The sequence below is a fragment of the Cydia fagiglandana genome, chromosome 19, assembly GCF_963556715.1.
Source record: "Cydia fagiglandana chromosome 19, ilCydFagi1.1, whole genome shotgun sequence".
Classification (NCBI taxonomy): Eukaryota; Metazoa; Arthropoda; class Insecta; order Lepidoptera; family Tortricidae; genus Cydia; species Cydia fagiglandana.
In genome coordinates, this window is record NC_085950.1 from 8,083,568 (window position 1) to 8,110,882 (window position 27,315).

General features: G+C 37.9%; 5 protein-coding genes across 6 annotated transcripts in view; 3 read left to right on the top strand and 2 right to left on the bottom strand.

Annotated features, from left to right (window-relative positions):
- The window catches only part of LOC134673781 (phosphoinositide 3-kinase regulatory subunit 4), a 48,273-nt gene extending 44,476 nt beyond the window's left edge, over positions 1-3,797 (top strand). The window contains exons 29-31 of the mRNA XM_063531807.1: positions 68-231; positions 567-718; positions 3,558-3,797. Coding sequence (XP_063387877.1) covers positions 68-231; positions 567-718; positions 3,558-3,765 — 524 coding nt within the window. The 3' untranslated portion in view covers positions 3,766-3,797. The remainder of the gene's footprint in view (positions 1-67; positions 232-566; positions 719-3,557) is intronic.
- Positions 3,798-6,814: 3,017 nt separating this feature from the next.
- Positions 6,815-9,807, bottom strand: LOC134673774 (CCAAT/enhancer-binding protein gamma-like). The gene is made up of 3 exons (XM_063531798.1): positions 9,675-9,807; positions 9,367-9,560; positions 6,815-8,095 (listed from the first exon to the last, which is right to left on the bottom strand). The coding sequence occupies exons 2-3, from the start codon at positions 9,484-9,486 to the stop codon at positions 7,862-7,864; spliced, it is 354 nt and encodes a 117-aa protein (XP_063387868.1). The 5' UTR covers positions 9,487-9,560; positions 9,675-9,807; the 3' UTR covers positions 6,815-7,861.
- A 969-nt stretch (positions 9,808-10,776) lies between these two features.
- LOC134674249 (sister chromatid cohesion protein DCC1) lies at positions 10,777-26,702 on the top strand. Of its 2 annotated transcripts, none has more exons than XM_063532313.1 (5): positions 10,777-10,926; positions 22,236-22,426; positions 22,952-23,760; positions 25,261-25,424; positions 25,779-26,702. In XM_063532313.1, the coding sequence occupies exons 1-5, from the start codon at positions 10,916-10,918 to the stop codon at positions 25,882-25,884; spliced, it is 1,281 nt and encodes a 426-aa protein (XP_063388383.1). In that variant the 5' UTR covers positions 10,777-10,915; the 3' UTR covers positions 25,885-26,702. The 2 variants fall into 2 exon arrangements, with proteins under 2 accessions (XP_063388383.1, XP_063388384.1); XM_063532314.1 differs by lacking the exon at positions 10,777-10,926 and adding an exon at positions 21,261-21,284 and having other exon boundaries at positions 22,240-22,426.
- LOC134674248 (protein DENND6A) lies at positions 11,071-13,008 on the top strand. Its single transcript, XM_063532312.1, has one exon. The coding sequence runs from the start codon at positions 11,217-11,219 to the stop codon at positions 12,894-12,896; it is 1,680 nt and encodes a 559-aa protein (XP_063388382.1). The 5' UTR covers positions 11,071-11,216; the 3' UTR covers positions 12,897-13,008.
- On the bottom strand, positions 19,570-21,834 carry LOC134674250 (mitochondrial import inner membrane translocase subunit Tim23). The gene is made up of 3 exons (XM_063532315.1): positions 21,508-21,834; positions 21,130-21,237; positions 19,570-20,262 (listed from the first exon to the last, which is right to left on the bottom strand). The coding sequence occupies exons 1-3, from the start codon at positions 21,725-21,727 to the stop codon at positions 20,003-20,005; spliced, it is 588 nt and encodes a 195-aa protein (XP_063388385.1). The 5' UTR covers positions 21,728-21,834; the 3' UTR covers positions 19,570-20,002.
- Positions 26,703-27,315: the final 613 nt, after the last annotated feature.

Consider the following 27,315-nt stretch of genomic DNA (forward strand, 5'->3'; position numbering starts at 1 on the left):
TGTATGTGCTCGTTGTGCCATCTACGCAGAGCTTTGCCTAATATTCCCTATTGAACGTTTGTAACAGCGGAGCGCGTCCGCCGCATAGTGGGATTCGGCGGTGGGCAGTCCTCGCTGGTGTGGGCGCTCGGAGCCCGCGACGCGGCGGCCTGGTGCCTGGAGAGCACGCAGCGCACGCACGCGCTGTGGCCCGCCGCCGCCGGACCCGTGCCGCTCGACTACCAGGCGCCGGTGGGTACATGACTGAGAGCAGGGCTCGGAACCGATATTGAAATACCTGTTAATATCGTTCCAAAACCGTTTCGTTCATTAAAAACCCGGTTAATTTATGAGACGCGAACTAAAAAATACGTTACAATTAATAAGTAGGTTGTTACAATTTGGTGCCGTGACCAGGATTGTGCTTCTATGATGCCCAATGCCGATAGGCGCCGGTGAAGACATGACTATGTTAGACAGAGACAGCATGCTACTAGGGACTCTAGGAGCACGAGACGCGTACATAACTTTTCTCATTCGCACCTACTATCCCCTTCTCTCTTCTAATATGTTTTGAATGTCTTCAGGCATCCAACTACCTAAGCTGCGGTGTAGCGGGCGCCACAGACGGGCAGCCCTGGCTCGTGACTGGTGGCTCAGACCAACGGCTGAGATATTGGAGCCTCTCGCGCGCTGAGGATTCCACAGCGTTGGCTCCGCCGGCACAACACCAACACAGGTCGGTAATCGAAACTAGGAACATAAGAACCGTTGGGAAAAAAATGAGACACATCCCAATATAACCAATAATATGGTCGGTATTTAAAACATTTTGTCGCTACCCCGATTGTTTTTAGAGTTCCGTACCCAAAGGGTAAAACGGGACCCTATTACTAAGACTCCGCTGTCCGTCCGTCCGTCTGTCACCAGGCTGTATCTCACGAACCGTGATAGCTAGACAGTTGAAATTTTCACAGATGGATGTATTTCTGTTGCCGCTATAACAACAAATACTAAAAAGTACGGAACCCTCGGTGGGCGAGTCCGACTCCCACTTGTCCGGTTTTTTAGACCAGTCTTTACCAGCTACAGTTCTGCTAGACAGTGAGAATTATGTTCATAGTATCTGTGCGATGAATAAAAAATTATAATGCAATGCTCTTAGATGTAAGCCAATAGTCTGTTTTAAAAAGACACAATTTCACACTAGATTTATGATGGAGCTGACACATCCCTAGGTGTAGTAGTCTTTACAAGATAGTGGTTTTTGATACACTTGCCGCTGAGAGTCATACATTGTTTTCAAAAAATAGATAAGGTTCTATTGTTTCAAAGATTCTCTTCAAAATAAAGTTAGAAACCGTGGGAATATATTCACCTCTACTAACGAGATATATTCAGCGAAATGCTATACATGGAAGTATTCTGTCCGCTCAATTATGACCCAACGCAAACTACCCCGCGATAGGCGGTACTTACAAACTGCTCGATTGGCAATCTCAGTACGACCGAGATGACAGTCAGTGACAAATGGCTAAATTGATTTATAAAAACAACGTTTTTTTGTAATTAAAAATATATTCATGTGTCGTGAAGTGGTGCAGAAGTTATTTAAGTTCATACCAAGGACAGTGGAATCACTTTTCACTTATAGTAAACAGATAATTTCAGTAGAATTTGGAAAAAACATAACGATTTGTTTTCAATACTACCGTGCTAAGCTAAAACGTAACAACTGCATACGACTTTCATAACAACATACGACTTTTTAAATTGCGAGGATAATAGGGATGGTGTTATGCTAAATGAAGTAGACTATTTTATTAACTTGTGTTTGGTTTAGGTATTTTCTATATAATTATAAATGTAGTAATAAATTCCTTCTTACAGATTTGTATTTTCCTTTTTTATTTCATGAGATGGAGCTATAAAAAAACTACCTAGTTATTTCAAATTAATAATCAAATTTGGTATTGTCATTTTACATTACTTTCCATTCAGATTCCCACAAGATGCTATTCGCAGAGAACTATGGAAAAAAGCTGTCCAATTAGAGAGACATGAAATTGAGTGGATGCCTGGCAAGATATCTAGAATATGTTCTATTCATGAGATATAACCCGTGAGATAATCATACCCGGTCTCCTATATGTAGATACATTTTTCCTATCATGCTTTCACTGAATTAATTTAACAAATACACACATTATCTGAAAATGTTGATCATTTGAATCCACCCTCTACTGTACTATATGTAGGTTCTCTCTCAAGCCATTTCCGTCAGTAGAAAAGAGCGGCAAACATATTAACTCACATTATAGACGGGTCTAACGCGAATTATATTCAATAACCTTGATTTACCGACGTAAATCATTTTCGTTTCGTATAATGTGATGTAATATGGCGATTAGCCAGTTTCAATGTTTAGCAGTAACGCTTTGGTTTACTGCGACATAAACGCATATTGCTTGTGTAAGCGCAACCTTACGTGTATATATAGGCAGGCATTTAGAGAATAAACGTTCTTAAGTTCTTATACTATCACACATAAGGTGTTTGACTTTTACTCCCATCACCCTACTCGAAACTATATACATAACAAGACCAATCTTGTTATTTGAGTGAGTTAATATGTAATCAAAACGCGAAAGTTTAAAATATTATAAGAGCGGCAAATTTAGAAAATGTAAGCGCGCGAATCGCTGTGGTCCTATACAAAATTTTAATTTTGCACCTTTTTCTACAACTTGCTTGCGACAAACTTGCTTGACCGGCTATATACATATAAAATATTCTGAACTGAAAGTGGGGATTTATTGTGACTCCGCCTGTTCAAATATTTTTGACCCGATTCGTGTACCCATGTAAATTTTGCAGACTGTATAGCCAGTCCGATTTCTAAGATCAAGTTCGCCATACATTTACTATGGCGTACTTGATCTTAGAAAAACGGACAGACTATACCTGAACGTGACTTCGCACTGCCATGCAGATTGATAATAAAATATACAAAATACTTATTATAGCGGAATACATTTATACAACAATGATATATTTACTTATGTTGAGTTAGTCTGTCATGTCATAACAACATTTTAACTAGTTATCTTTTAATATGCATTAAATTATTATACGTGAATTATTTGACTGGTTCTTCACTGTATGGCATAAATCTATCCCTGTCCAAGTCATATTCTAATCAAATATGAACCGCGAACTCTCAGCGGCCAGTACGTACAGCAAGAAGGTTATTAGCGGATTAATGTCGCTGATTGGTAGTTATTGACATTATATGCATTTCATCTACACTTAGCTATGTACTGTAATAAAGATGACTATTATTTCGTTTACCAGCTTTGATTACAGGCTCTGTAAACGCGTCGTCTTATTTGAATGTAGGCGTAATTGTGTATGTGTGCTAATTTGGCCCGAGAATTTGAACGGTAATGTTCCTAAAGGCGGTATGATCGCAGGATATAATTATATAACGTTTTTGTGAGGTGTGCTGGTGTAACTCAAATTACAACAAATCTAGCACATTTGGAATTAAAAACTAAAAATGTCAATTGTATTTCCAGGAGCCGCATAATAGATGGCACCACCGTCATCCAAGAATACTGTAAGTCGCAGCCTCCAGTATCGGTCATGGACGACAACGTGTACCGCAGCGTGGAGTCGCGCTCGTGGCAGCACGCGGCGCCGCTGACGGACCTCGCCGTCGCGGAGGGACACCAGCCGTACCTGGTCAGCGCGGCCGCGGACGGAGTTATCAATGTGTGGAAGTGAACGCCATCTAGCGGGATAACGATGAGTTTGTATGTCTTAATGTGTAGAAAGTCAGCGCCATCTAGCAGGATTACGATGAGTTAGTATGACTTTGAGGTTATGATACTTGTTAAATATGGAATTTAAGCGCTAAAAACTTGTAACATGTATAAAATACTTAATTATTTAATATGGATTATTTTTTTTATTAGAACTTTTCCTTACTGTACCTAATACTTTTCTCAGAAAAATGAAATACTGGCAATATGTCTGAATTAAATTTCTAAATAAATAAATGAATACTGCAAGTCGCAGCCTCCAGTATCGGTCATGGACGACAACGTGTACCGCAGCGTGGAGTCGCGCTCGTGGCAGCACGCGGCGCCGCTGACGGACCTCGCCGTCGCGGAAGGACACCAGCCGTACCTGGTCAGCGCGGCCGCGGACGGAGTTATCAATGTGTGGAAGTGAACGCCATCTAGCGGGATAACGATGAGTTAGTATGTCTTAATGTGTAGAAAGTCAGCGCCATCTAGCAGGATTACGATGAGTTAGTATGACTTTGAGGTTATGATACTTGTTAAATATGGAATTTAAGCGCTAAAAACTTGTAACATGTATAAAATACTTAATTATTTAATATGGATTATTTTTTTTATTAGAACTTTTCCTTACTGTACCTAATACTTTTCTCAGAAAAATGAAATACTGGCAATATGTCTGAATTAAATTTCTAAATAAATAAATGAATACTGCAAGTCGCAGCCTCCAGTATCGGTCATGGACGACAACGTGTACCGCAGCGTGGAGTCGCGCTCGTGGCAGCACGCGGCGCCGCTGACGGACCTCGCCGTCGCGGAGGGACACCAGCCGTACCTGGTCAGCGCGGCCGCGGACGGAGTTATCAATGTGTGGAAGTGAACGCCATCTAGCGGGTTAACGATGAGTTAGTATATCCTAATGTGTGGAAGTGAGCGCCATCTAGCGGGATTACGATGAGTTAGTATGACTTTGAGGTTATGATTCTTGTTAAATACGGAATTTAAGCGCTAAAAACTTATAACATGTATAAAATACTTAATTATTTAATAAGGATCATTTCTTGAACTCGCCGTCGCGGAGGGACACAAGCCGTACCTGGTCAGCGCGGCCGCGGACGGAGTTATTTATGCGTGGAAGTGAGCGCCATCTAGCGGGATAACGAGGAGTTAGTATGAGTTTGAGGTTATGGAGCATTCCATGTGTACGGTTTGTCCCGTACAAACGCGAATTTTCTGAAGATTTGCAGGTATAAGAGTTTCCTTTTCTATGACTAATGGTCAACAATATGCACAGAAAAATAACCGCCCGCCTTAAATTCCGAAAAAAAAGCCGCAACACAGAAAATAAAGTGCGTTTGTACGGGACAGCCCATGGAATGCTTCTTATGATACTTGGTTAAATATATGGTATTTAGCGCTAAAACTTGTAACATGTATAAAGTACTGGCTGTTAACGGATTATTTCTTTAATTAGAACTTTTCCTTACTGTAATACTTTTCTCAAAAAGTTAATACTGTCAATATGTCCCAATTCATGCTAAAAGAAGATATTGCGTCAGTAAGGTCGCCTTAAACTATGCTGGGGCCCCCTGGGCACTTAGAATTCGGGCCCCTTTTGGAAAGTACAGAAAGCGAATTGAACTAATATTTTTCTACTATAGTTCGCTTTTTTTAGCATTAGAAATAAGGTAAACAATCTTGATCCGTCTTTTTATTGAAAAACATGTTTTAAAAATAAGTAACAATTTTGAATCTAATACGATCATTTATATTCTTCTACTTTCATAAGCAATAGTTACTGATTTTTAAAAATCTTTTTCAACTAAAAGACATGTCAAGATCGCTTACCTTCTTTTTAATGCTAAAAAAAACGAATTATAGTAGTTATTTTTAGGATATAATTTTATTACAATTTCTGTTAGATGCTAATATGTGATACTTTAACTGTTGTAAATAGTTATGATTTTATATTGCTAATACTTAAAATCTCCTATTACTAAAAGTTTCGCAAAAATTATATTATATAAATCCGTTTTATATGTATTAAGATTTTATTTTATTTATGTTAAGGTAGATAATTAAAAGGTGTAATATACCTATGTACATTAAAACGTTGAAGAGTTAATTTGCTTGTTTTGTTATAATATATTAAAAAACCTGGCAAGTGCGAGTCGGACTCGCGCACGAAGGGTTCCGTACCATAATGCAAAAACCGGTCACCCATCCCAGTTCAGACCCCGCCCGACGTTGCTTAACTTCGGTCAAAAATCTCGTTTGTTGTATGGGAGCCCCACCTTATTCTTTATTTTATTCTGTTTTTAGTATTTGTTGTTATAGCGGCAACAGAAATACATCATCTGTGAAAATTTCAACTGTCTAGCTATCACGGTTCGTGAGATACAGCCTGGTGACAAACGGACGGACGGACGGACAGCGGAGTCTTAGTAATAGGGTCCCGTTTTTACCCTTTGGGTACGGAACCCTAAAAACTAAGATGTTCCCCTTTTATTTAGTAACATCCGGGAGACCGAGCTATTCTCGGAAAACATATAGACTCAAAAATAGCGCGTTTTCCCAGAGATCAGACCTAGCTAAATCGATTTATCGCCCCCGAAACCCCCCATAGCAAATTTCATCGAAATCGTTAGAGCCGTTTTTGAGATCCGAAATATATAAAAAAACAAGAATTGCTCGTTTAAAGGTATTAGATAGATAGATAATTAGATATGTACACTGCAGAAGTATTTTGGTACCAGTATATAATTTACGTCATTAAAGTAAATTTATATTTGGCACACACATTTATAATATAGCACCATATTATAAATGTGTGTGCCATAAATATGTACGACAAACTACCTTAATGTGTGGGCAATAAGGTCGTGTACACATATTTTTGCAACATTGACGTACAGACGTCTATCTACCTGTATGTGTATGAAGGGGACTTTTTATTTATTTGCATAATGTTGCTCATTTAGCATTATTATTTGTACAATATTAAGTGATTTATTAAATAAAACATAATATGAATTCGAGTGTTCTTTATTTTGTCATATCTTATTATAAAATCGCATATTATATCAAAAAATCTTATTTACAAAACATGTAGTGCATTGAAATCGCAAATTTACTTTACATTATAAAAAAAACAACAGGTTGCACTCCGGGAGTGCCGGCAGAAGTGAAAACTCAACGACATTGTAGCTCAAAATATTAATAACAGCGCCATCTAGTGCAAAATGTCTGCAGCACTATGTATAATTGAGGTTAACGCCATCTAGCGTTATTACGTCGCATTACTTGAAACTCCTAAGTACGTCACATCATGCTGTGATACTTAAAGCGTTAAAAATTCAGTTCTAGTAGAACAACCATAATATGTATAAAACAGAATTAAAAGTATCATAACAATTTCACACTAAGTCCTAATCCTTTAAAGCTGTCAATATGTCCAAATTGTATACTAGTAGCTAAATAGTCATTATAAATAATAATTAACAGCTAAATTATATTAGTACAATTTTTTAAGATAAGTTTTCTATTGCATTGAGTAAGCGGGCCCACTGCAAATGAGATACCTCACGAGGAATCTTCGTGCAGAGCAGCTTAGCTTGTGTCGGCATGTCTTAGGTGATATTAAGTTTTGCTTAGCGCCTATAGTTCGTTTTTTTTAGCATTAGAAATAAGGTAAACAATCTTGATGTGTCTTTTAATTGAAAAACACATTTTAAAAATAAATTACCTTAAATATGTAACAATTATGAATCTCATATGATCATTTATAGTTTTCTGCTTTCGTAAGTAATAGTTACTGATTTTTAAAAAGCGTCTTTCAATTAAAAGACATGTCAAGACCGCTTACCTTCTTTCAAGTTCTTTCTAATGTAAAAAATGAACTATAAGAGCCACCCCACACTAGCGTTTCCTGAGCGTCGGCGTCTAGTCAACTCAATGGCTGCTACTCGACGCAACACAACTGCGTAGCAACACCAATTTCCATAGCATTGACTAGATGCCGAAGTCCAAAGACGCTATAGTGCGGAGTGGACCTAAGTTCTATGTCCCCCTTAAATCTACTTCTTTTCATCAGGTATATCCTCTAGGAGTTTCTCCAGATCAACACCCTCTAGTTTAGGGTTTGGTGCCTTGGTGGCCTGCGCCAGAAACAACTCTTTAAGGAACTGGAGCTCTTTCGTGAGGGTCTTGACTTTGTCTTCTAGCATCTGGTTTTCCGCCTTTAGTTTGCTCACTCGGGTGAAAGTTTCTTGTGTCCGCTGCTTTGATTTGAATCTGCTCTTTTTTACTGCCTGTGGAAAAATACATATATGTTAATTATCAAGTAATTTTTTTTTTTTAGTTCAGAAATCAGAACTTTTGTTTGTTAAAAACATGGTCATTACAAGGTATTTACAACAGAAATATTGAGTTTCACATGCTTTGTCAGTAAAGACATGCAAATATAAACACTTATTCTAGTATTTAACTATTTTTACGAAACCATAATCATTACATTTAATTACATAATTTACATACTTAATAGCTACGGGCAATTTTATTTCTTTTCAGGAATTCGGTACAGAGTAGAAGCATTCTTCTAGCAACCATTGCAAAAGTTTTCTTTTCAGTTCCCTTAAAGACAAGTTTTTGAGACTATTCGGTAGAGCATTAAATAATCTGATGGCCATCAGATAGCAACTGTTCTATATATAATTTCGTTTTTATTCTAGGCAAGTACAAGTTATCTGGATAACGGGTATTAAAGCTCCACATATCACTCACCTTATTAAATAGGCTTGGATTTGTCTTTACAAAAATACACATTTCATAGATGTACAGTGATGGCAATGTTAAAAGTTTAAGCTCTTTGAATAAAGGTTTACAAGATACATGCTGCCGTACATCCCAAATATTGCGTATGCATTGTTTTTGGCGATAAAAAGTCTATTTAGTTCTTTATTATTACAAGAAGTTACAACTTTTTTGTTAAAGACAATGCTCCACAAAACTACATTTTGTTTGACTGTGGAGTCACACTATACTATACTATACTTAATTAAATTTAAATATTATAATAGGTTTATATTCGGAGTTAAAATAGGTAGGTATATCATGAATACACTATAGGGTAACACATCCCCTATAGAGTATTCAGGAGATACCTTTTTAGACTGTTTTTAAATCTAATTTTTTTGGGCTGTTGTAAAGTTTGTTTTGAGGTGTAAGAGTACACACATAAACTGCCAAAATGTTGAAATCGATTTTAACCTCATGCCACCCAATGTACATTAGGATGTACACTCAAGATTCAATGGAATGTCAACCTTAATTAAAAACAGAGTAGGTAGCATTTCAATATGTCTCGTAAAAATTTCAAATGAATGAAATTCAACCTAATTGAAAATACAAGAAGATTCTAACTTCCTTGGCTATAATTTTGTAATAATAATCACCCTACGATCCTTTAATTTCAGTTTGTGTGTGCCAACGTATTCAAGCAGATGAAAACAAACTTACATTTCATGAGTCACAAACATTATTAGAGTTTGCACCATCTTTTATTGTGATAGTCCTCACTCACCTCGTTATTTCTGTCCCTGCGTTTCCTGTAGTCGTCACTCTCATCATCAGCGTCGCTGACGCCGCGTCTCCCTTTTGCAGGAGGCATCTCGCAGCTGTCTTCAGAGACCTCAAATATCATCAAAACCGCTCACAGGTCCTCACGCCACGCTAGCATTAACGCGACTGGTCCCGGTTTCACGCTGGAGCAACAAACTGCAAATGTTGACGCAATAATTTAGGAACAACAATGACGCAATATTTATCTGAAATAATTATTGGTCAATAAACATATTACGAATTATTGCGTCGAGTATTTGTTAAACTTACCACGATGGAAAGGTAAGAATTTGTACTAATCTAGTCAAAATCTTGCATTTCCTTTTAATTTCACAACAAAAACAAAACTTATGCCCGTAAATAGATTGAGAGTGAAAATTTACAGGGATATAAAAAAGCAAGCTCTTGACGTCATATACAATATCCAAGGGTCCAACGTTTTCTGTTCTCTTTCAAGGCGCAGCAACTAGTATAATTTCTCTCTCCTCGCTCGTTAAAAATGCCGTTTGTCAAAAAAGGACAACCATACTGTTGACAAGGTGGACTTCAAATCAAGTGTTGCCTTTCTTGATGCGCCCAGTCTGTATATGTTTGCGTAAAAGCGTATATGTGTGCTCTTTTAGGGATGTGAAAAGTCGATTTTAATCATGTTATATATCGATAAACGCTACATAGCGGAACGAAATAGCGATTAATTGAAGCTTCAATATCTTCGTTAAACATAAACATAATTGAAATGCTAATGGATAATGAATATATTATAATATAATAATATAATTCAATTATTGCGGAACACCTATTTTAGGAGGTATTTATGTATTTTAATTAAATATCTGAACTTTCCCTTGGTTCCCTGCTGGGGCGTGACTATAAAATTGTAATCTGATAACCACAATAAAGAATAAAAGCGTTTTTGGTCATTTTAGGTATCGTTAAGCCTTTGAAGTAAAATTAAAATTGCGAGAAATGTCGATAGTTTATCGATATGACTTTATCGACATGGCTACAGCAACGTGGGCCTCATTGTTAATCGTACACTAAACAAAAGTGGCAACAGTGACAGCTCGCTGAGACACCGTCTTTATATATTATTAAGTCTATGACAATATCACTCGTCATGTCAAAGTGACAGTGACATAAAACCTAGTACTCATGTTCCTACTTGCAGTCCCATAAGAGCGAGAGAGGGCTGCAATAAGAGAGAGGCAGAGACTGAACTATCATGCTTTCTCACTTTAGCAGATAGCTACATCCTGCTCATGAGACTACAATTACATCCGTAAGTACTAGGATTAATAAGGCAGACACCTAGGATTGCAATATATTTTATGTGGCAACATTTTTGTCTAAACTAAACGCTTATTTCAAAATAACTAAACTTGTTAACTGTTTGAACGATGCATAAACAAAACGCCGTTATTTATAAAGCATTGCTTGAAGCAGCTATTTCGGCGGTATTTACCCGTTTTTGTTAGTTTTTCATTGCTTATTTGTGCCAAAGATTTAACAACATGCAAGAAGGGTAAGCGTTTTATGTATGATTATAATTTTTGCTACATGAAAAGTTATAATTTCAATAAATTTCTGTAAATCAGACGTACCAAACTTTTGTTTTGGCGCGCGCGGCCATATTGACGGAACAGCTGTTACGCTCTGTGCGGGCTCTGATTGTTTTTATAATTTTACCAATGAAAAAACGCGTAAAAATATATGGATATAACTCGATAAACTATGGAACACCGTGAATATGGGGAATAAAGTGTGATTCAATATTAAAAGTGTAGTTATGTGTCTGTGTTTACAGTAATAGTCATGGCTTGTGGGTTACATTTCGAAGACAATGACATTTCCACAGAGGAGATGGAATTCCAGGCAAAGTGGAGCAGGTTTTCGGACTGGCTGCACTGCATATGTGTGGTCACGTTCGACTTGGAGTTGGGGCAGGCGATGGAGAGTGTTTACCCCCCAGGGGTCAAATTGACAGATCAAGAAAAGTGCAATATTTGTTACTTGGCGTTCCCCGACTCTAACTCGGGGTGTATGGGGGATACACAGTTTCACGTGCGGCTACGGTCACGCGCGCCTCTCTCGCGTCAGCAGTTACTGTATAACGAGGATAGCGTGCCGACATTACGCGCGGATGCGACGCATTACTGGGGCTTCGTCTATTTCCGTCAGTGTAAAGACCCGTCGCTGCCCCGAGGATACTTCCAGAAGAGCATAATTCTGCTCACGCGGCTGCCTTTTATAAACCTGTTCTACAAGGTTATTCAACTAATCGCGCCCAAGCATTTTGAAGAAGGCGAGAGTAGTCTTGAAGCTGCCTGTCATGATATAAATCGATGGCCAGTTCTGGACGCGGGACAGAATGTTCTACTACCCGTTTTGGGCACAGTTTTCCAGTCATACATTCCTAATCAACAAACCGGTAAGATCACACGTTCGGATATAGCTAAAGTAATGTCTCCCAATGTACCTCACATATTAGCTTCTATACAAGATGTGAACGTGTTTGATGCGCTGTCAACAGTCATATCCCACTTACATTTGCTCTGGGAACTTGTGCTAACTGCGGAACCTATAGTGGTCATGGCAAGTTCTCCGACTGAGTGCTCGGCGCTTGTCCAAGCACTAACACACCTAATCCAGCCTCTTCCATATGCTGCTGAATACCGACCATATTTCACAATACATGACAGTGAATTCAAAGAGTTCACCAGAAAGCAGTACAACCCACCTTGCGTAATTTTAGGCGTAACAAATCCATTCTTCACGAAAACATTGCAACACTGGCCCCACACTATCAAGTTGGGTGACCCAACGTCTATGAAATCTAAACTGCGGAAAGTGGGTAATATAAAGCTATTAGACACAGCACCAGGAGTCTACACACAGTATAAAACGTTTCTGGAGAAAGATAAAGCTATAATCAAGAAGCTACATAACGGGATAAAGTCTGACCGTCCCTCCGAAGTCCAGACAGCAATGGTGCGGAGACACCTGCTAGAACTAACTCAAAGCTTCATGATACCATTAGAAAGGTACATGGCTTCTCTAATGCCGCTGCAAAAGAATATATCACCGTTCCGAGCACCTCCTATACCAAACCCTTTCAACCCGGAGGACTTTTTTGCAACACTACAGCAGGCCGGGCCGCAACTGACATCCGGTATTAAAGGAGACTGGATAGGACTATACCGAAGCTTCTTTAAAACGCTAAACTTCAGCGCCTGGTTTCATCAGAGGCATAGCAACTTAACAAATAAGCTACACGCCTTACAGCTTGAGGCGTTAGCTGAGAGTGACTTGAAACAGTGGTCAATAGGTAAAAAGGAAGTGGAAATCGTGGATATGGTTCTAAAGCTGCGGGAAGTGTTGAAAAACAATCCGCCGGTAGCAGATAACACTCGGACTTTGCTAGCGAGGCGTTTGGATGATCTGAACTGTGTGTTGCCGGAGGATATGAAGAGTATTCTGAACGCAGGGTTGTGACACGAAGAATGCTGCGCCTCGAGGCTGAGAGGCTGCAGCGCGGACTGCAAAATTCAGTTGAGCTACTGTAGGGCTATACCTTGCTGTTAGGATAGTTAATGCACACTTAACAACTGGTTTAAGATGCAAGATACATTGCTAGGTCGTCAAGAGTGAAGCTGTCAGTACCTATGTTGAGCTAAACTCCTCTACAGGTCGCATTTCTCAAGCGATTCTCGAGAATTTTTTGTGAGCAGGCTCGATAATTATTTATTATGTCGATTCAGCTTTCGTTTTTTTTAAAGCCACTAGTTAAAATGTTCAGAGAACTATTATCCTTCCATTGCTACTCAATAAGGTTTAGTTAGCTTGTACAGAATCCGGTAAATATCTTGTTGATTTTCTAATGTTTTCCTCCTAGTATAATTAGTCATTAAAGTTACTGTAAGTAACTATTATGTAGTGTCCGACCGAAACATGTTTTTTTGCCGAAACCGAAACCGAATGTTCGGCTCTAGTTTCGGCCGAAACCGAAACTTTTGTAAACTTGATAAAATCGTTGAAAAATGTCATAAAACCGCTTTTATACACATATTATGGGGCTGTCAACACCGAATGTCCTTGAAATTGATGTTACTTAAGCAGTTTTTTTAAGAAAATTACTAAGACCAAGATAATTCTGCAACGATTTTGATAACACACGCAGTGCAAGTGTTATTTTAAACGTCAAAACTTCTATGAAATTATGACGTATCAATAACATTTGCACTAGTTGCACTGCGTATCAAAATCATTGCAGAATTTTCTTGGTCTAATTCTATTCAGTCACCAGTCAGGCTAACATGTAGATACAGGGTCAACCAAAACACCAACCAAAAACGCGAGCGCAGCGAGCGCGAAATATTTTCTTAACAATATCGCAAGGCCAGGTACCGATCTTCACCTGGGCCTAAAAGTCCGAAGTGCCCCAGTGAGGCGAACTTTCATGCGAAGTCAAAGCCGTGCTTCAGGCTTCAGGATAAGTAGTTGAGCACAGACTCAATGTCCATTGTATTAAAAAGCGAGACCGCAGTTTCGTCGACGTTCGACGTTCGACGAAGCAAAAGTTTTTCCGAACTTATTTACCTACGAAATATCATTTGATATTTACTGTTTGCTTTTCGGTGAAGGAAAAACATCGTGAGGAAGCCGGACTAGTCCCGATAAGGCCTAGTTAACACTCTGGGTTTGAAGGTCAGTCTGATGGCAGTAGCTTTCGTAAAAACTAGTGCCTACACCAATTTTTGGGATTAGTTGTCTATTGGACCCCAGGCTCCCATTCCCATTGCCAGGGCACGGCAAAAATTCCGGGATTACGCGAGGAAGATGATGAGTTTTCTTATTATTCTCTTGCCCAGGGCCCAGTAACACGCGACAGTGCTATCTCATTCACTCCGATACAATTAGACAGTGTGCGCGTTATAAGTATTGACAGCCTCTTAAGACTGCGTCGGCCGTCCAGTGGCGCCCTCATTAGTGGAATTGTGTTTTATAATAAACCAATTAATTTCTGTACCTATACATGAATCAGTATATGTAGATATTAATCCCATCAAAAACATAAATGTAAAAAAGGAGAGCCAAGTTCAATACAAAAATTATGCTTGGCTGTGGGGTTCGCCGCAAAAAGAATGGAGATTTAAATGAGTGCCAAGTTCTATGCAAAATCCAAATATGTATTTATAGGAACAAAATAACATTATAAACAAGTATTAAACTCTATTTCTTTGCTTTATTGGATACCTATAACAATTGCTGTTATTTAAAAAAAATGCGAGATCTTAAAGCAGGTTAGATTTGACTTGGCCAGTTTTCATTACATCAATCATTTTATAAAGTTATTCAACATATATATTTTGTAATTCTGATAAAAACTGGCCAAGCCAAATCTAACCTACTTTAAGATCTCACATTTTTTTTAAATAACAGCAATTGTTATAGGTATCCAATAAAGCAAAGAAATAGAGTTTAATACTTGTTTATAATGTTATTTTGTTCCTATAAATACATATTTGGATTTTGCATAGAACTTGGCACTCATTTAAATCTCCATTCTTTTTGCGGCGAACCCCACAGCCAAGCATAATTTTTGTATTGAACTTGGCTCTCCTTTTTTACATTTATGTTTTTGATGGGATATCAATACTTTTTGTAAAGAAAACTAGGCAGGTATTGAGATTTAATGTTTTTTCTTGTGTTTCCGCTGCATGTTTTTTACTTCGAACTGTTCTTTGTATTAATTATGTGGTGCCGCGCGCCGCCAACGACACACCGTTGGCTGGTTGTTTAGCGCGTATTACAGGTTTTTTGTATGGGGACCCCCCCTATTTTTTAACTTTTTTTATTTTTAGATTTTTTCCTACGCTTACACACAATTACCGAGCTGGATTCCAAATTTCATCCTTCTAGGTCATCTGGAAGTAGGTTAGGTTTAGGTACTATATGCCAGTCACAATAAAAAAGAAATTTGTATGGGAACCCCCCCTATTTATTAACTTTTTTTTGTTTTTAGATTTTTTCCTACGCTTACACACAATAACCGAGCTGGATTCCAAATTTCATCCTTCTAGGTCATCTGGAAGTAGGTTAGGTTTAGGTACTTATATGTCAGTCACAATAAAAAATGTTTTTTTTGTATGGGGACCCCCCCTATTTTATAACTTTTTTTAATTTTTAGATTTTTTCCTACGCTTTCACACCATAACTGAGCTGGATTCCAAATTTCATCCTTCTAGGTCATCTGGAAGTAGGTTAGGTTTAGGTACTTATATGTCAGTCACAATAAAAAATGGTTTTTTTTGTATGGGGACCCCCCCTATTTTATAACTTTTTTTAATTTTTAGATTTTTTCCTACGCTTTCACACAATAACTGAGCTGGATTCCAAATTTCATCCTTCTAGGTCATCTGGAAGTAGGTTAGGTTTAGGTACTATAGGTATGTCAGTCAGTCTTAAAATTTACGACTTTTTGACCTTCATATCTTTATAACCGTTTGAGCTAGCTTCATGAAATTTGGGCTTCTAGATGTCCTTATGGATATAATTAAACACACGTAGTTTTATGTGTTTACGTTAAAGATGTTTTGAGTTATAGAAGGGTCAAAAGTGGCACCAAGTGGTTCGTGTAATATTACACTTGGCGCTGGCTAGCCAGTTCCTTTGCTTGAACTTGGCTTGACACGCTGCCGCGTGTCTAGATATTGTTGTCCTACTTAAGTATTCCCCAACTTTTGGTCTTTGTCCGAAGTACCATTTCGTAAGTTTCGGCCCGGCCGAAAGGTTCGGCCGTTTTTTGGCCGAAACCGAAACTACAGCCGAAACATGATTTTTTGGCCGAAACTGGCCGAAACCGAAACCGAACCTTCGGTCGGACACTACTATTATGTCATCACACAAGTGGTTCAGATTTGTTATTAAAGTAAGGACGCTAAGCGCGAAGAATTTCGTACAACGGCCTGCCTGTTCCTACCTCTATCGCACGCGCATAAAATAATTATACTGCTGTCCAGCTCGCACAGTGACATTGATGCAGACATAAATTTCTCGTGCAAAGCGTCCTATCTTTAGAAACCTATCAAAGTCTAGAAAGCGACTGGCAACAAATTTTCTCTCTCAAGAAAACGTACAGTCGCCATCAGATATATCGGAGCGGCCGAGGCGCTCACAAATATCTGAACACGCTTTTATTGTCAAGGCGTTAGAGTGCGTGTTTAGATATTTTGAGCACCTCACCCGCTCCGATATATCTGATGTCGACTGTACGGTCACGCTCCGTGATTGTTGAGCCATTTAGGGTCCTATCTAAATTGGAGTGTCCAATTTAGCAAGAACCCTAAATCGCTCGACAGTTACGGAATGTTCTAGCCACTAGCCGCCCAGAGACCTATAAAAAGGCACAAAAAGGTCTCCCGTTCCATTCTAATTTGAATCTTTATTATGATAAATCAAAATTGCATTTGTTTCGGCAAGTTTTGATGTTTGGGCAGCTACAGGCTAGAAGTGGTTTCTCAAATTCTTACTGATCGCCGTCGGTCGGTCTGCCTATGTCAAGTGAATGTTTTTAGCTTTTTTTTGTGCCCTTTTGATTTTGACGTAAAGTAAACCAAACTGGTTGTTATATATAAAGTGATAACTTGAAATATATTCCTGCCTGGATTAAACTTATTTTGTATAACTCACGTACGTACAATCTTACAGCCATGATTCATAATAAATAGTTAATCTATGTTAACTTTAACTATTTAAATCAGAGACAAGTGAAATATAGAAAAGATAATAAAATATGAGTAACGCGCATTTGTATGGAAAATAGCATTCTATATATTGACTGGTCTCTGGTTTAAATTGGTAGCTGTACATTATGCTTTATTTGGATGTAAGATTTTGTGTCAATTTAATTAATCATAATAATTGTATTCCCATATGATATTATTCTGTATAGTTTGTTATAGATGTATACAATTGGAATTAGTAAATTCGATCAAATTATAATTTAAGAAATGCAAAGTTTTTACTGTATTAGATAATAATGGAGGTAGAATAACTGCCTGTTGTGAAAACGACATTTTAAAAGTTTCATTAGATTTACAAAAGCTTATATATAATGAAACTTGGCAAAATTGTGATGGAATCACCAAAAAAGGTTGATATGATCGATTTTTAAAGAAATTAACAAAACATGTCTATAACTAAGAGTTAGACGAAACAACATGGACATCTATTTGTACATTTATACAAACCAGAAACCACATCATTTATAAGATAAGAAGGTAGATTTATACTACAACATTACTGCATTCAAATATCGACCTTATTTCCTCTGAACGATGATGCATTCGTGCCTGAAGCCTGAACGCATCATCTCGCCAACCGATAGGCATAATAAAAGTGAATCTCTAACGCAGCGGTCGGCAACAAGCGGCCCGCGAACCTCTCACATGCGCCCGCGAGCCTCCCTGGCTATTTTGTATGTAATATTGACAACCGACAAATGTCTGATATATAAAGTCATCAATATTAACAAAGTGCGACCCGCGTCAACTTCGTTAACTACTATGTGGCCCTTGGCTGCTAAAAGGTTGCCGACCGCTGCTCTAACGCATAGTTAATACTGATTTTGGTACAGTTGTACTAGGATAGCGTCAAGTAAATATGACGTAAACGTACCGTGGAGTAAAGAACAATCTTTTGAGGGATTGAACCCTAACAGTGACTTGATTGGAGTCTTTAATATTTACTGGTCTCTGGTTCAATAAAATCAAACATATTTCTACGGAAGCAGGCTGTAATCACAATAATATAATTAATATATCATAATATGGTTGCATATTCATTGTAATAAATAAGAGGGCATTAAGATAAATGTTATCAGTATCACTTGTTAGTAGTATTCCGCCAGTTTTATTTTGTTTTCTGTTCTATCAAATACGCCCGCAGTTCGCTAAGCGACCTAATCTCCCAACCACGTTAGGAAAAAGCCTAATATGGCGTGGACAACAAGAATCATCAGCTTGCGTTTTATTTGCAAGAAGATTAGTGCCAAAATTTTAATAAGTTTCTTTAACAAATTTAAATTAATTAGCTAGCAAAAAACTATATGTTTAAAAATATGTTTTTTTGTTTAAGTATGTAAATTTTCATTGAATGTATTATGAGAATTTGTAATGCAAAAAATATGTTTTAATCGTAAATAATGTTATGTATAATATTAGGACTATGTATAATGCGTTAAATAGTGTATGTTTTAGTATTGCATTTCCGACCTTTAAGTTGTGCTAGCTCCGTTGCTCAATATGAAATAAGCTTAAAATAATTATCTTCTCCACTTTACAATACTGATATATCCATGAGAGCATTTCGACACGGAATGTTGGGAAAAATGCCTAAAAATAGACCTGATGCTACGTCTCTACATGGAAAATGTGACGTTCCACGGGAAAAGGTACCTTATGGCGGATGGCGCTTACGTCGCATAGCGCCACATTAATATTGGGGCGACGTTAATAATAGCGTAAGCGTCAACCGCCATAAGGTACCTTTACCCGTGGGACGTCACAAATTATTGGAAGAGCAAGTCAGACAAAAACTTTTTCAATAATCTACATAAAGCCATTAGATATAAATATAACCAAGTGAAAAAGATTCTCACATTTGGACAAAACTATATTGAACCTCATTAAAGTATATAATTATAGTGATAACAACCTGCTGCTGAATATTGGTCTTTACTTTATTTCTTTGTAGAGAGGTTTATAAAAACAAAGAGTCATTAAATTGTGGAAATAATGGTACTAACTATCTTCCTTAGTTAATTTATTCTCACTCCTCTGTTTTCTACGTGGAGACGTAGCATAATGATATTTACAGTACATATGGTCCTATTTCTCCGCACTAGTGCGTAAAATAGCACTTTTCGTGCGTATGTCAAAAGTTTAAAGGGCCATATGTACTGTAAAACGTACGATACACGTGCGAATAGGTAATTCGCAACTCGTGTCGATTTAAAACACTCCCTTCGGTCGTGTTTTAATTTATCGCCATTCGTTTCGAATTTCCTCTTTTCCGCACTTGTATCGTAAATTAATAATGATACTTTTCATAAGCTCTACCCATTTTTACAGCATATCGGTGTAAAAAGATGTAAATGAAATAAATGTTTTAATTTTTCAAATAATGAGTTTTATTAAAATTTAACAGGCTGTATAATTGTGCTACTGCGTCGACACGGGCTCACGATCGCTGACAGGAACACACTACACACGCGCAGGGTCTGACACTAGGTTTAGTTTATCTGTAGGCTAACCTAGGGATTACAGCTACTATGTAGGCTTTCTATAACTTCCCTAGACTGAAAATTCCACAAGTATAACCTTTCAAAGCGTGCTTGAATTTCCTTAGATAAAATTATCATCTCATTCCACTATCTTCAACCCACATGGTTACATAACCTATAAAGCCAGACCCTGCTTAGATCCAAGCACAGACATGGCTTGACTAAGTACTGTGCACTGAATCATTTGGCTGATTGCGTTAAAATCAACTTAAATTAACAGTCTATTTATTTACATATAACTAAAGGCGGTGTGCGATCACAATCTGTTGTACTGCGCTTTGCTCCATATATTATCGTTGTCTGTAACTAAGGTGTATACGCCTGCTAGGGTCAGGCCAACGGCAGCTCCGAGCCCGACTGAGCGGAGGCCTGCGGTGCTTTTGTAGATCATGCCAGTGGTGGCGGCTGCGATGAAGGTGTTGGCGGTGTCTTCTTTGTCTCGGATCCAGGTTACTCCGAGTGCAATGCAGGAGTAGAATGATGCTATAATGCCCAGAGTGCAGCCAGTTGTTGTGCCTGAAATTTGAAGGTTCACTATTAGTTTGATGCATTTTTTTTTCTTTTTATCTGCAATCGGCTGTTTCAGCCATAATCAGATGTTCTGTCTTTTGAGGGTTCTGAGAGGTATTCCATTAAATACTCTCTCTTGACTTTAATAGAATTTATCTTCTAGTGCCTTTGGTCTAGCCGCAGTATTTGCCACCTTTTCAGCCTACTCGGATTGTCGTTGGTGTTTACCAAGTCCCTTGCAAGTTCGTTTGTATGTTTTTAGTCGTTCTTTGTATTTAACACAATATCTGTTAACTTCCTCTTCGATTGTTGGAATCTTTACGTATTCATGTATCTCTGTATTTTTTGCAAACCATGGTGCACATGTTACAGCCCTTATGACATTATTCTGAAACCTTTGTAGAATTTTGAGGTTTGAGTTACTGGCCGTTCCCCAGAGTTCAATCCCGTACGTCCATATGGGTTTTATAATGCATTTATACACTAGCATTTTATTAGTTAGTGTCAGAGGTGATTGTCGGCCGAAGTTTGATGCATTTTAAAGCCATTATTTTGTATATAAGTCAGTGATGTGAACTTAAGTAGTGTCATAAAATTAATAGTTGTGAAATAGCAAACAGGTGACTTGATAGACTGTTTTAATAGGAGTCATCTAGAATATTTCATAAACATTTCTTTACAAACCTAGTAGTATGGGAAACCTATTGTCAGTAGTATATTGACATACTGCCTTGGATTTTTTTTTATTTAATCTGAGCCAAAAGATCTTATAAGTATATGTATGAGAATCTTATAAGAATGTATACACAAATCAACTACCCGATTGAATGGCTGTTTTGATAATAAATATATATAAACAAAATTGTCACTGACCGTGTTTCATGATGTAGTTCACAACTTGCGTTCGTCTCACTTTCCCAGTCTGTCCTGCCAGCGTGGTCGCTCGTAGACCTTTATACAGACCAGCCATGCTTCCCAAACCTAAAAAATATCCAATAATGCTTGATTTTTATGCTTATACTTGTTAAGTTAGAGAGTAGTGAAGTAGTTTACTAAATATGACCTTGTAAACAGTAAATTCAGTGAATAATTTACTAAGTTATCTACTAATATTGAATGTTTACTTGTTAAGATGTTTGATCTGTTGGTTACTTCGTTACTAACAAATAACAGATAAGTTAAGGACTGCGCACAATTATATAAATAATTTTGAGGTTATAAAATCAAAACTTCAATGATGATATTACGTACCTGAACCGGTCATAAAAGACATTCCAATAATCGGTAAAGCTACATTTGATCTTCTAGCTGTTGTGGCCATATGACTGTCGTCAGGGTACAGGAATTCTGGCTGCATTTTCGGTATGTAGTGAGGATCGAAGTTAAGGTACGGGGACAGGGCAGCGCCCTGCCCTTGCGGCTTCTCATCGTTCTTCGGTATCGTCGGTAGAATATCACCAAAAAGAGACATTTTCGTTTATTCACTAATTTAAACTAAACTAAAAACTATATTACAGCAATCGTGAAGAATTTACGAAATCGAATTCGATATGTCAAAAGTATGAAAGGTCAGGCCTTGTGTGTTGCTAGTTGAAAAAAATAACCAAGTTGCCAGTGTTATTATAAAAACATTTCAGACTTTTCGCAAAAATCATTCGAACAGCTTTTTAATGGAAAATATTTACTTTAGAAAAGAGCACTAAAGTACATAAATAATATAAATATTTTCCATTTATCACGCAATCCCGATCGCGATACGTAATACTTAGAGTCTGTGCGGAAAGAGAAGAGTCGTGGAATGTATGGGGCCCAATACATTCCACAACTCTTCTCTTTCCGCACAGACTAGTACTTAGAAAGAGAGTGAGAGAAAGAGCCTAGCTTAATAATACACCGTATTGCCCGCTGTGTATCACTTTGCTATTAAGTTTTCATTAGGAGTTTACATTTATGATTCTATATCGATATTATTTTCACAGCGAGGAAAGAACATCCGAGGATGTCAGGAAAATAATAAAAACTGCAAAACTCCACGAGTCGGAGCTAACTGAGGTGACCCAAGTATTGAGGTTCCCTGACGCCGGCAGCCAGAAACAAAACCTCAGTCTGATGCTGCTCGACGCTAATTTACTGAAAGAAATCGAGGAGGGCAATGAACTGGTATTCAAAGGTATATTATTACAGTTAGCTTATAAATCCTTTGTCTCAGTCTGTTACTTGGACTTATAATACATATACGGACTTATAATAAATTAACAAATAGGTACCTATGTAGATTAATTATCACGATTTTATTTATATCGTCCATATAACCACAGACTACATATATATTACTTTATGCTCATACGCACATTTCAAAAATTATATCCTCCTAAGGCCCAAGGTCCTACCTATAGTACTTATTTAGTTCGATGAAATTTAAATAATATTCAATTGGAACAGAGTTGCATTTCTTTTGTGTCGTTTAATTTTCAAACAAAACCAAAATGAACTCTATTCCCTGCATTAAAGGTTCAAACTTCAGTGGTAAATTCTGGGTTTTTTCCTTTGTAAGGCTGGGCCTTAGGAGGATATTGGCCTGTAGACGCGCGCGTCGGTTAACGTCATTATCGGTCAAATGTGGCTTTCCATTAGAGAAGGGACCCTTATCTGTGGAAAGACAAATGTTTAACAATTTATTTTCATATCGTTTTAGGCGATCCTGAAGAAAACGTCGTCCTCTGCACATCCACCAAAACATACGATGTTAAAGAGGCGGAGACTTCCAACAGCCTATTATTAGTGCCAGACTTGCTTTTCGCTGCCAACACAGGCTTAGATGAGACCATAGCCAATAACTCTATGGATGATTCCGACACATCCTTTGAGAAATCTAATAATTCCTTAAACAAATCCACTGAATCTGATGAAGGTGACAAACCTCCAAGAAAAATAGAATACAAAGAAGTTATAAACACTTTTTTTACTTATTACGAACTGAAACCGTGTAAACCTCGTTTAAATAAGTTGCAGAAATTGCTAGAAGCTTCTAGATTCCAAGGTCCAGAGCTGGAATATGCCATCGACAAATCTACGCTTTTAACTTATGAAGCGATTTTCGAAGAAGTCCAAGCGTCGAGAACTGAATTAAATCAGGAACTTGAGAATATTCAAGCTATTGAAATAGACGGTTTCTATAGACTACTTGAGTTTGACTACGAATTTAGAGTTCTATCATACATGCTCGACCTTATTGAAGAGAATTCTTGGCCTTTAGAGAGAATATCTAAAGAAATAACTGTAGAAAGTTTGAAGGACTTAGTTCCTTCGCCGATTATAGAAAGTATGTTCAAGTTTTATACTGAAGAGTCTGTAGAGGAAGATGGGGTTCAGTATTATAAGTATAATCAGGAGAAAGTGTGCAGGTTTTTGGCGAGAGTTTTGTTGAAGAGTGCTGGCAAATTCAATTTGACAGAGTTTATGCAGGCTTGGAGGGATTCAGTTCCGGAGGGAATGGTAACAGATGTAAGTCATTTTTAGGGTTCCGTACCCAAAGGGTAAAACGGGACCCTATTACTAAGACTGCTGTCCGTCCGTCCGTCCGTCTGTCACCAGGCTGTATCTCACGAACCGTGGTAGCTAGACAGTTGAAATTTTCACAGATGATGTATTTCTGTTGCCGCTATAACAACAAATACTAAAAACAGAATAAAATAAAGATTTAAGTGGGGCTCCCATACAACAAACGTGATTTTTGACTGAAGTTAAGTAACATTGGGCGGGGTCAGTACTTGGCTGGGTGACCGTTTTTATTTTTGCCTTTTTTTGCATTATGGTACGGAACCCTTCGTGCGCGAGTCCGACTCGCACTTTCCCGGTTTTTTAAACAAAAGGCGCTTAAAATAACCATACGTGGGTATGACATCGTCGGTGAACTATATTTGCTGATATTTCCTTGTGCTGCCCAATGTACATTAGGATGTACACTCAGTTTCGATGGAATGTCAACCTTAATTAAAAAACAAAATTGAACCTAATTGAAAATACAACAAGGTCCTAACTTCCTTGGCTATAATTATGTATGGTGGGCGGCACGCGGCTATATCCTCTCCACTGTCCGTCTGTCTGTCTGTTACCAGTATCTCATGAACCGTGATAGCTAGATAGTTGAAATTTTCACAGATGATCGATGTATTTCTGTTACCCCTATAATAACAAGTACTAAAAAGTACGGAACCCTCAGTGGGCGAGTCCGACTCGCACTTGTCCGGTTTTTTTGTTATTAAGAGCCCATCAACGTGCACGTCGTGTGGATTCGTCGATCTATGAACTCAAAACAAAAACGGCCATTTTAACTTTGGCCGCATAGATTGACGAAACCAGCTAAATAAAAACTAATCAAGATTATTTAGCAGTGGCGCTAGTGTGCACGTTGATGTGCTCTTAGAGTTAGACCAATAAAAGTCTGCAGCGATTTGGATAGCCCACGCAGTGGAAGTGTTATTTTAAACGTCATACTTCTATAAAATGATGACGTATAAATAACACTTGCACTGCGTGGGCTATCAAACTTTTCTTGGTCTAACCACAGAATAAATAATAGCACTAGGTACAGAAGACTCACTCTCTAACAAAACGCGTCTGTCACGATCAGTACAGATATGGCCGCTAGGTGGCGACAGCGCCACGCGCGGCTTATGGCAAACCCCAAAATTGGGGTCGAACGGATGGACTTTTAGCTACCTGTAGCAAAGCGACGAAATCGCGGAGTGAGCCACGCCTGGTCTAACTCTAATAAAGCATTCCACGGGCTGTCCCGTACAAACGCATTGTATTTCCTGTGTTGCGACTTTTTTCTCGGCATTTAAAGCAGGCGATTATTTTTCTGTGCATATTTTTGACTATTTGTCATAGAAAAGGAAACTTTTAGGATACCTTTAAATCTTCAGAAACTTCGCGTTTGTACGGGACAACGGTAGACAATTTCATGGAATGCTCCTAATAATGTTTGTTATAATTGGGTAGGAGTCAATGCTATGGGGCATAGCGCTGGTGGACTCGAGCAGCTCCCCGCCGGTGGTGTGGGGCTTCACGGAGGCCGAGCTGCCCGCGAACATCAACGAGCGGTTCAAGGTTCTGTTCCGGGCCAAGCCCAAGTGGACCGTCGAACAGATATCGCCGTACATCGAGTAAGTGAATCAATTACTAGCGACCCATCGAGTAGCGGAATTATCAGCACTGCTAAGTACCAGTAGTAGTACTGTCAAGTGACAATAGATGTAGCACTGACCGGAAAGTCTTAAGTTGTTGAGCATTAGACTCCGAAATCACAAAACATTTTTTGGCCGTTTCATACATCTTTGGTCGAGTGGATGTCGACGTTTTCTATGGGAAGGCCAAATTTTTTTTTGGGTTTTCTGGGTTGGTCCCATATAAAAAGTTGTTCAGTATGACCTACCTAACCACCACGCACAATATGGCTAGTTTTTCAAAAACGCCCTGTATGTATATATTTGAGAGTTTATCAAGTTCAATTGTTTCAGATGTTACGCCACAGAAAAGCTGAACGTCAACGCCCTCCTGACTAAATACGCGCGAGCCTCCACGCAAGATGGAGTCAGGGTATTCTCAGCAAAACATATGAAATAAGTACTGAACCTTATTGTTAAGTTATTAAGGTATAATATTGTATAAAACTGAACAACGCTCTCCTGACTAAATACGCGCGAGCGTCCACACAAGATGGCGTCAGGGTATTCTCAGCAAAATATATGAAATAAGTACTCAACCTTATTGTTAAGTTATTAAGGTACAATATTGAATAAAACTGAACAACGCTTTCTTGATGAGATACGCGCGAGCGTCCACGCAAGATGGGCCTGTGTTCTCAAAAAACATTAACCTCTAGCCGCCCATACGTCAAACCTTGCCAAGCAAAATGAAATTTTATTTTGTCAACACGAAGTTCAAATTAGAATGGAATATGAGACCTTTTTATGGGTCTCTGGGCGGCTAGAGGTTAAATAAATACTGAAGTACCTTGTTGTTAAGTTATTAAGGTATAATTTACAATGAAATCTTCTACGCAAGCTGACGTTAGTGTTCTCAGACAAACGTGAAATTAAGTTATGAGATAGATATATAAGTGCGGGCAATTAAATAGCTGATTACTCGGTTAATCAATTAAATTGGCTACAATCTCCATACCTACAAAAGTTTTTCATTAAAACATGAAACAATCGAATTGCCAACTTGATATTTTAGAAAATTTTCTTTTTTGCGTTCACACCATTCGATTTGATTGGTCACTAACAATCGAATTGTTTGGAAATTGAGGTAATCAAGTTATGTGAAAGGTTGCTAATTAGGTGAACCACTGGTTTGACATTAAAATCAATACACAAATGTAAAAATAAACGTTTATTTTAAAATCTCATTTCTTATTACAATAAATCATTAAAAATCAATTCGCGTTATTTGAGCATGCTCTTAACCTATATACAACTTCGTCAAAAAAAAATATTCTCAAACAAAAGGTACCATTTTGTCATTTGTCAATAAGTCGCTAATTACATTTAAAAGGCAATAAAAAATAGCCTTTATTGACAATTGACAGAGGTGCCTTTTGTCTAAATCGTCATTAATAACTAAGCACAGCCATAATACATTCATCGATTCACATATTCATTCTTCCGATTATAGATTGTATCTTAATTAGATTCATTAAAACATCATTAAAATAAACTTACGCTAAATTATTTTAAAGGAATTTGTAGGCACATCGAATACGTGGAATTTAAATGCATTAAAATATGATTTGCCAGAGATCTATGTTTTTAATCCTTTAGTTGAAATAACGACGACATATGAGATGAGTCATACGACCAGTCATATTCCAAATTAAAAACAATTTTTATAGATATGTCGAACTATATAAACTTCTAAAGGATTAAACTGCAGTTTTGACAGATGTGAATAAATAATACAATATTAATAAATACATATTAAATCATTCTTGCAGTAGGTAATTGATACAGTCCCAAATTGATGCTACGGGTACCAATTACGCTACGAAATATT

What these genes read in the sequence shown, in the direction of transcription:
- LOC134673774 (XM_063531798.1), bottom strand. Translation starts at nt 9,486, where the DNA reads ATGATATTTGAGGTCTCTGAAGACAGCTGCGAGATGCCTCCTGCAAAA. An exon ending in GCAGGGACAGAAATAACGAG is followed by an intron (nt 8,096 to 9,366) that starts GTGAGTGAGGAC and finishes ATTTTTCCACAG; the next exon opens with GCAGTAAAAAAGAGCAGATT.
- LOC134674249 (XM_063532313.1), top strand. An exon ending in CGGAGGGAATGGTAACAGAT is followed by an intron (nt 23,761 to 25,260) that starts GTAAGTCATTTT and finishes ATAATTGGGTAG; the next exon opens with GAGTCAATGCTATGGGGCAT. An exon ending in CAGATATCGCCGTACATCGA is followed by an intron (nt 25,425 to 25,778) that starts GTAAGTGAATCA and finishes CAATTGTTTCAG; the next exon opens with ATGTTACGCCACAGAAAAGC.
- LOC134674248 (XM_063532312.1), top strand. Translation starts at nt 11,217, where the DNA reads ATGGCTTGTGGGTTACATTTCGAAGACAATGACATTTCCACAGAGGAG.
- LOC134674250 (XM_063532315.1), bottom strand. Translation starts at nt 21,727, where the DNA reads ATGTCTCTTTTTGGTGATATTCTACCGACGATACCGAAGAACGATGAG. An exon ending in GTCTTTTATGACCGGTTCAG is followed by an intron (nt 21,238 to 21,507) that starts GTACGTAATATC and finishes GATATTTTTTAG; the next exon opens with GTTTGGGAAGCATGGCTGGT. An exon ending in GAACTACATCATGAAACACG is followed by an intron (nt 20,263 to 21,129) that starts GTCAGTGACAAT and finishes TTCAAATTTCAG; the next exon opens with GCACAACAACTGGCTGCACT.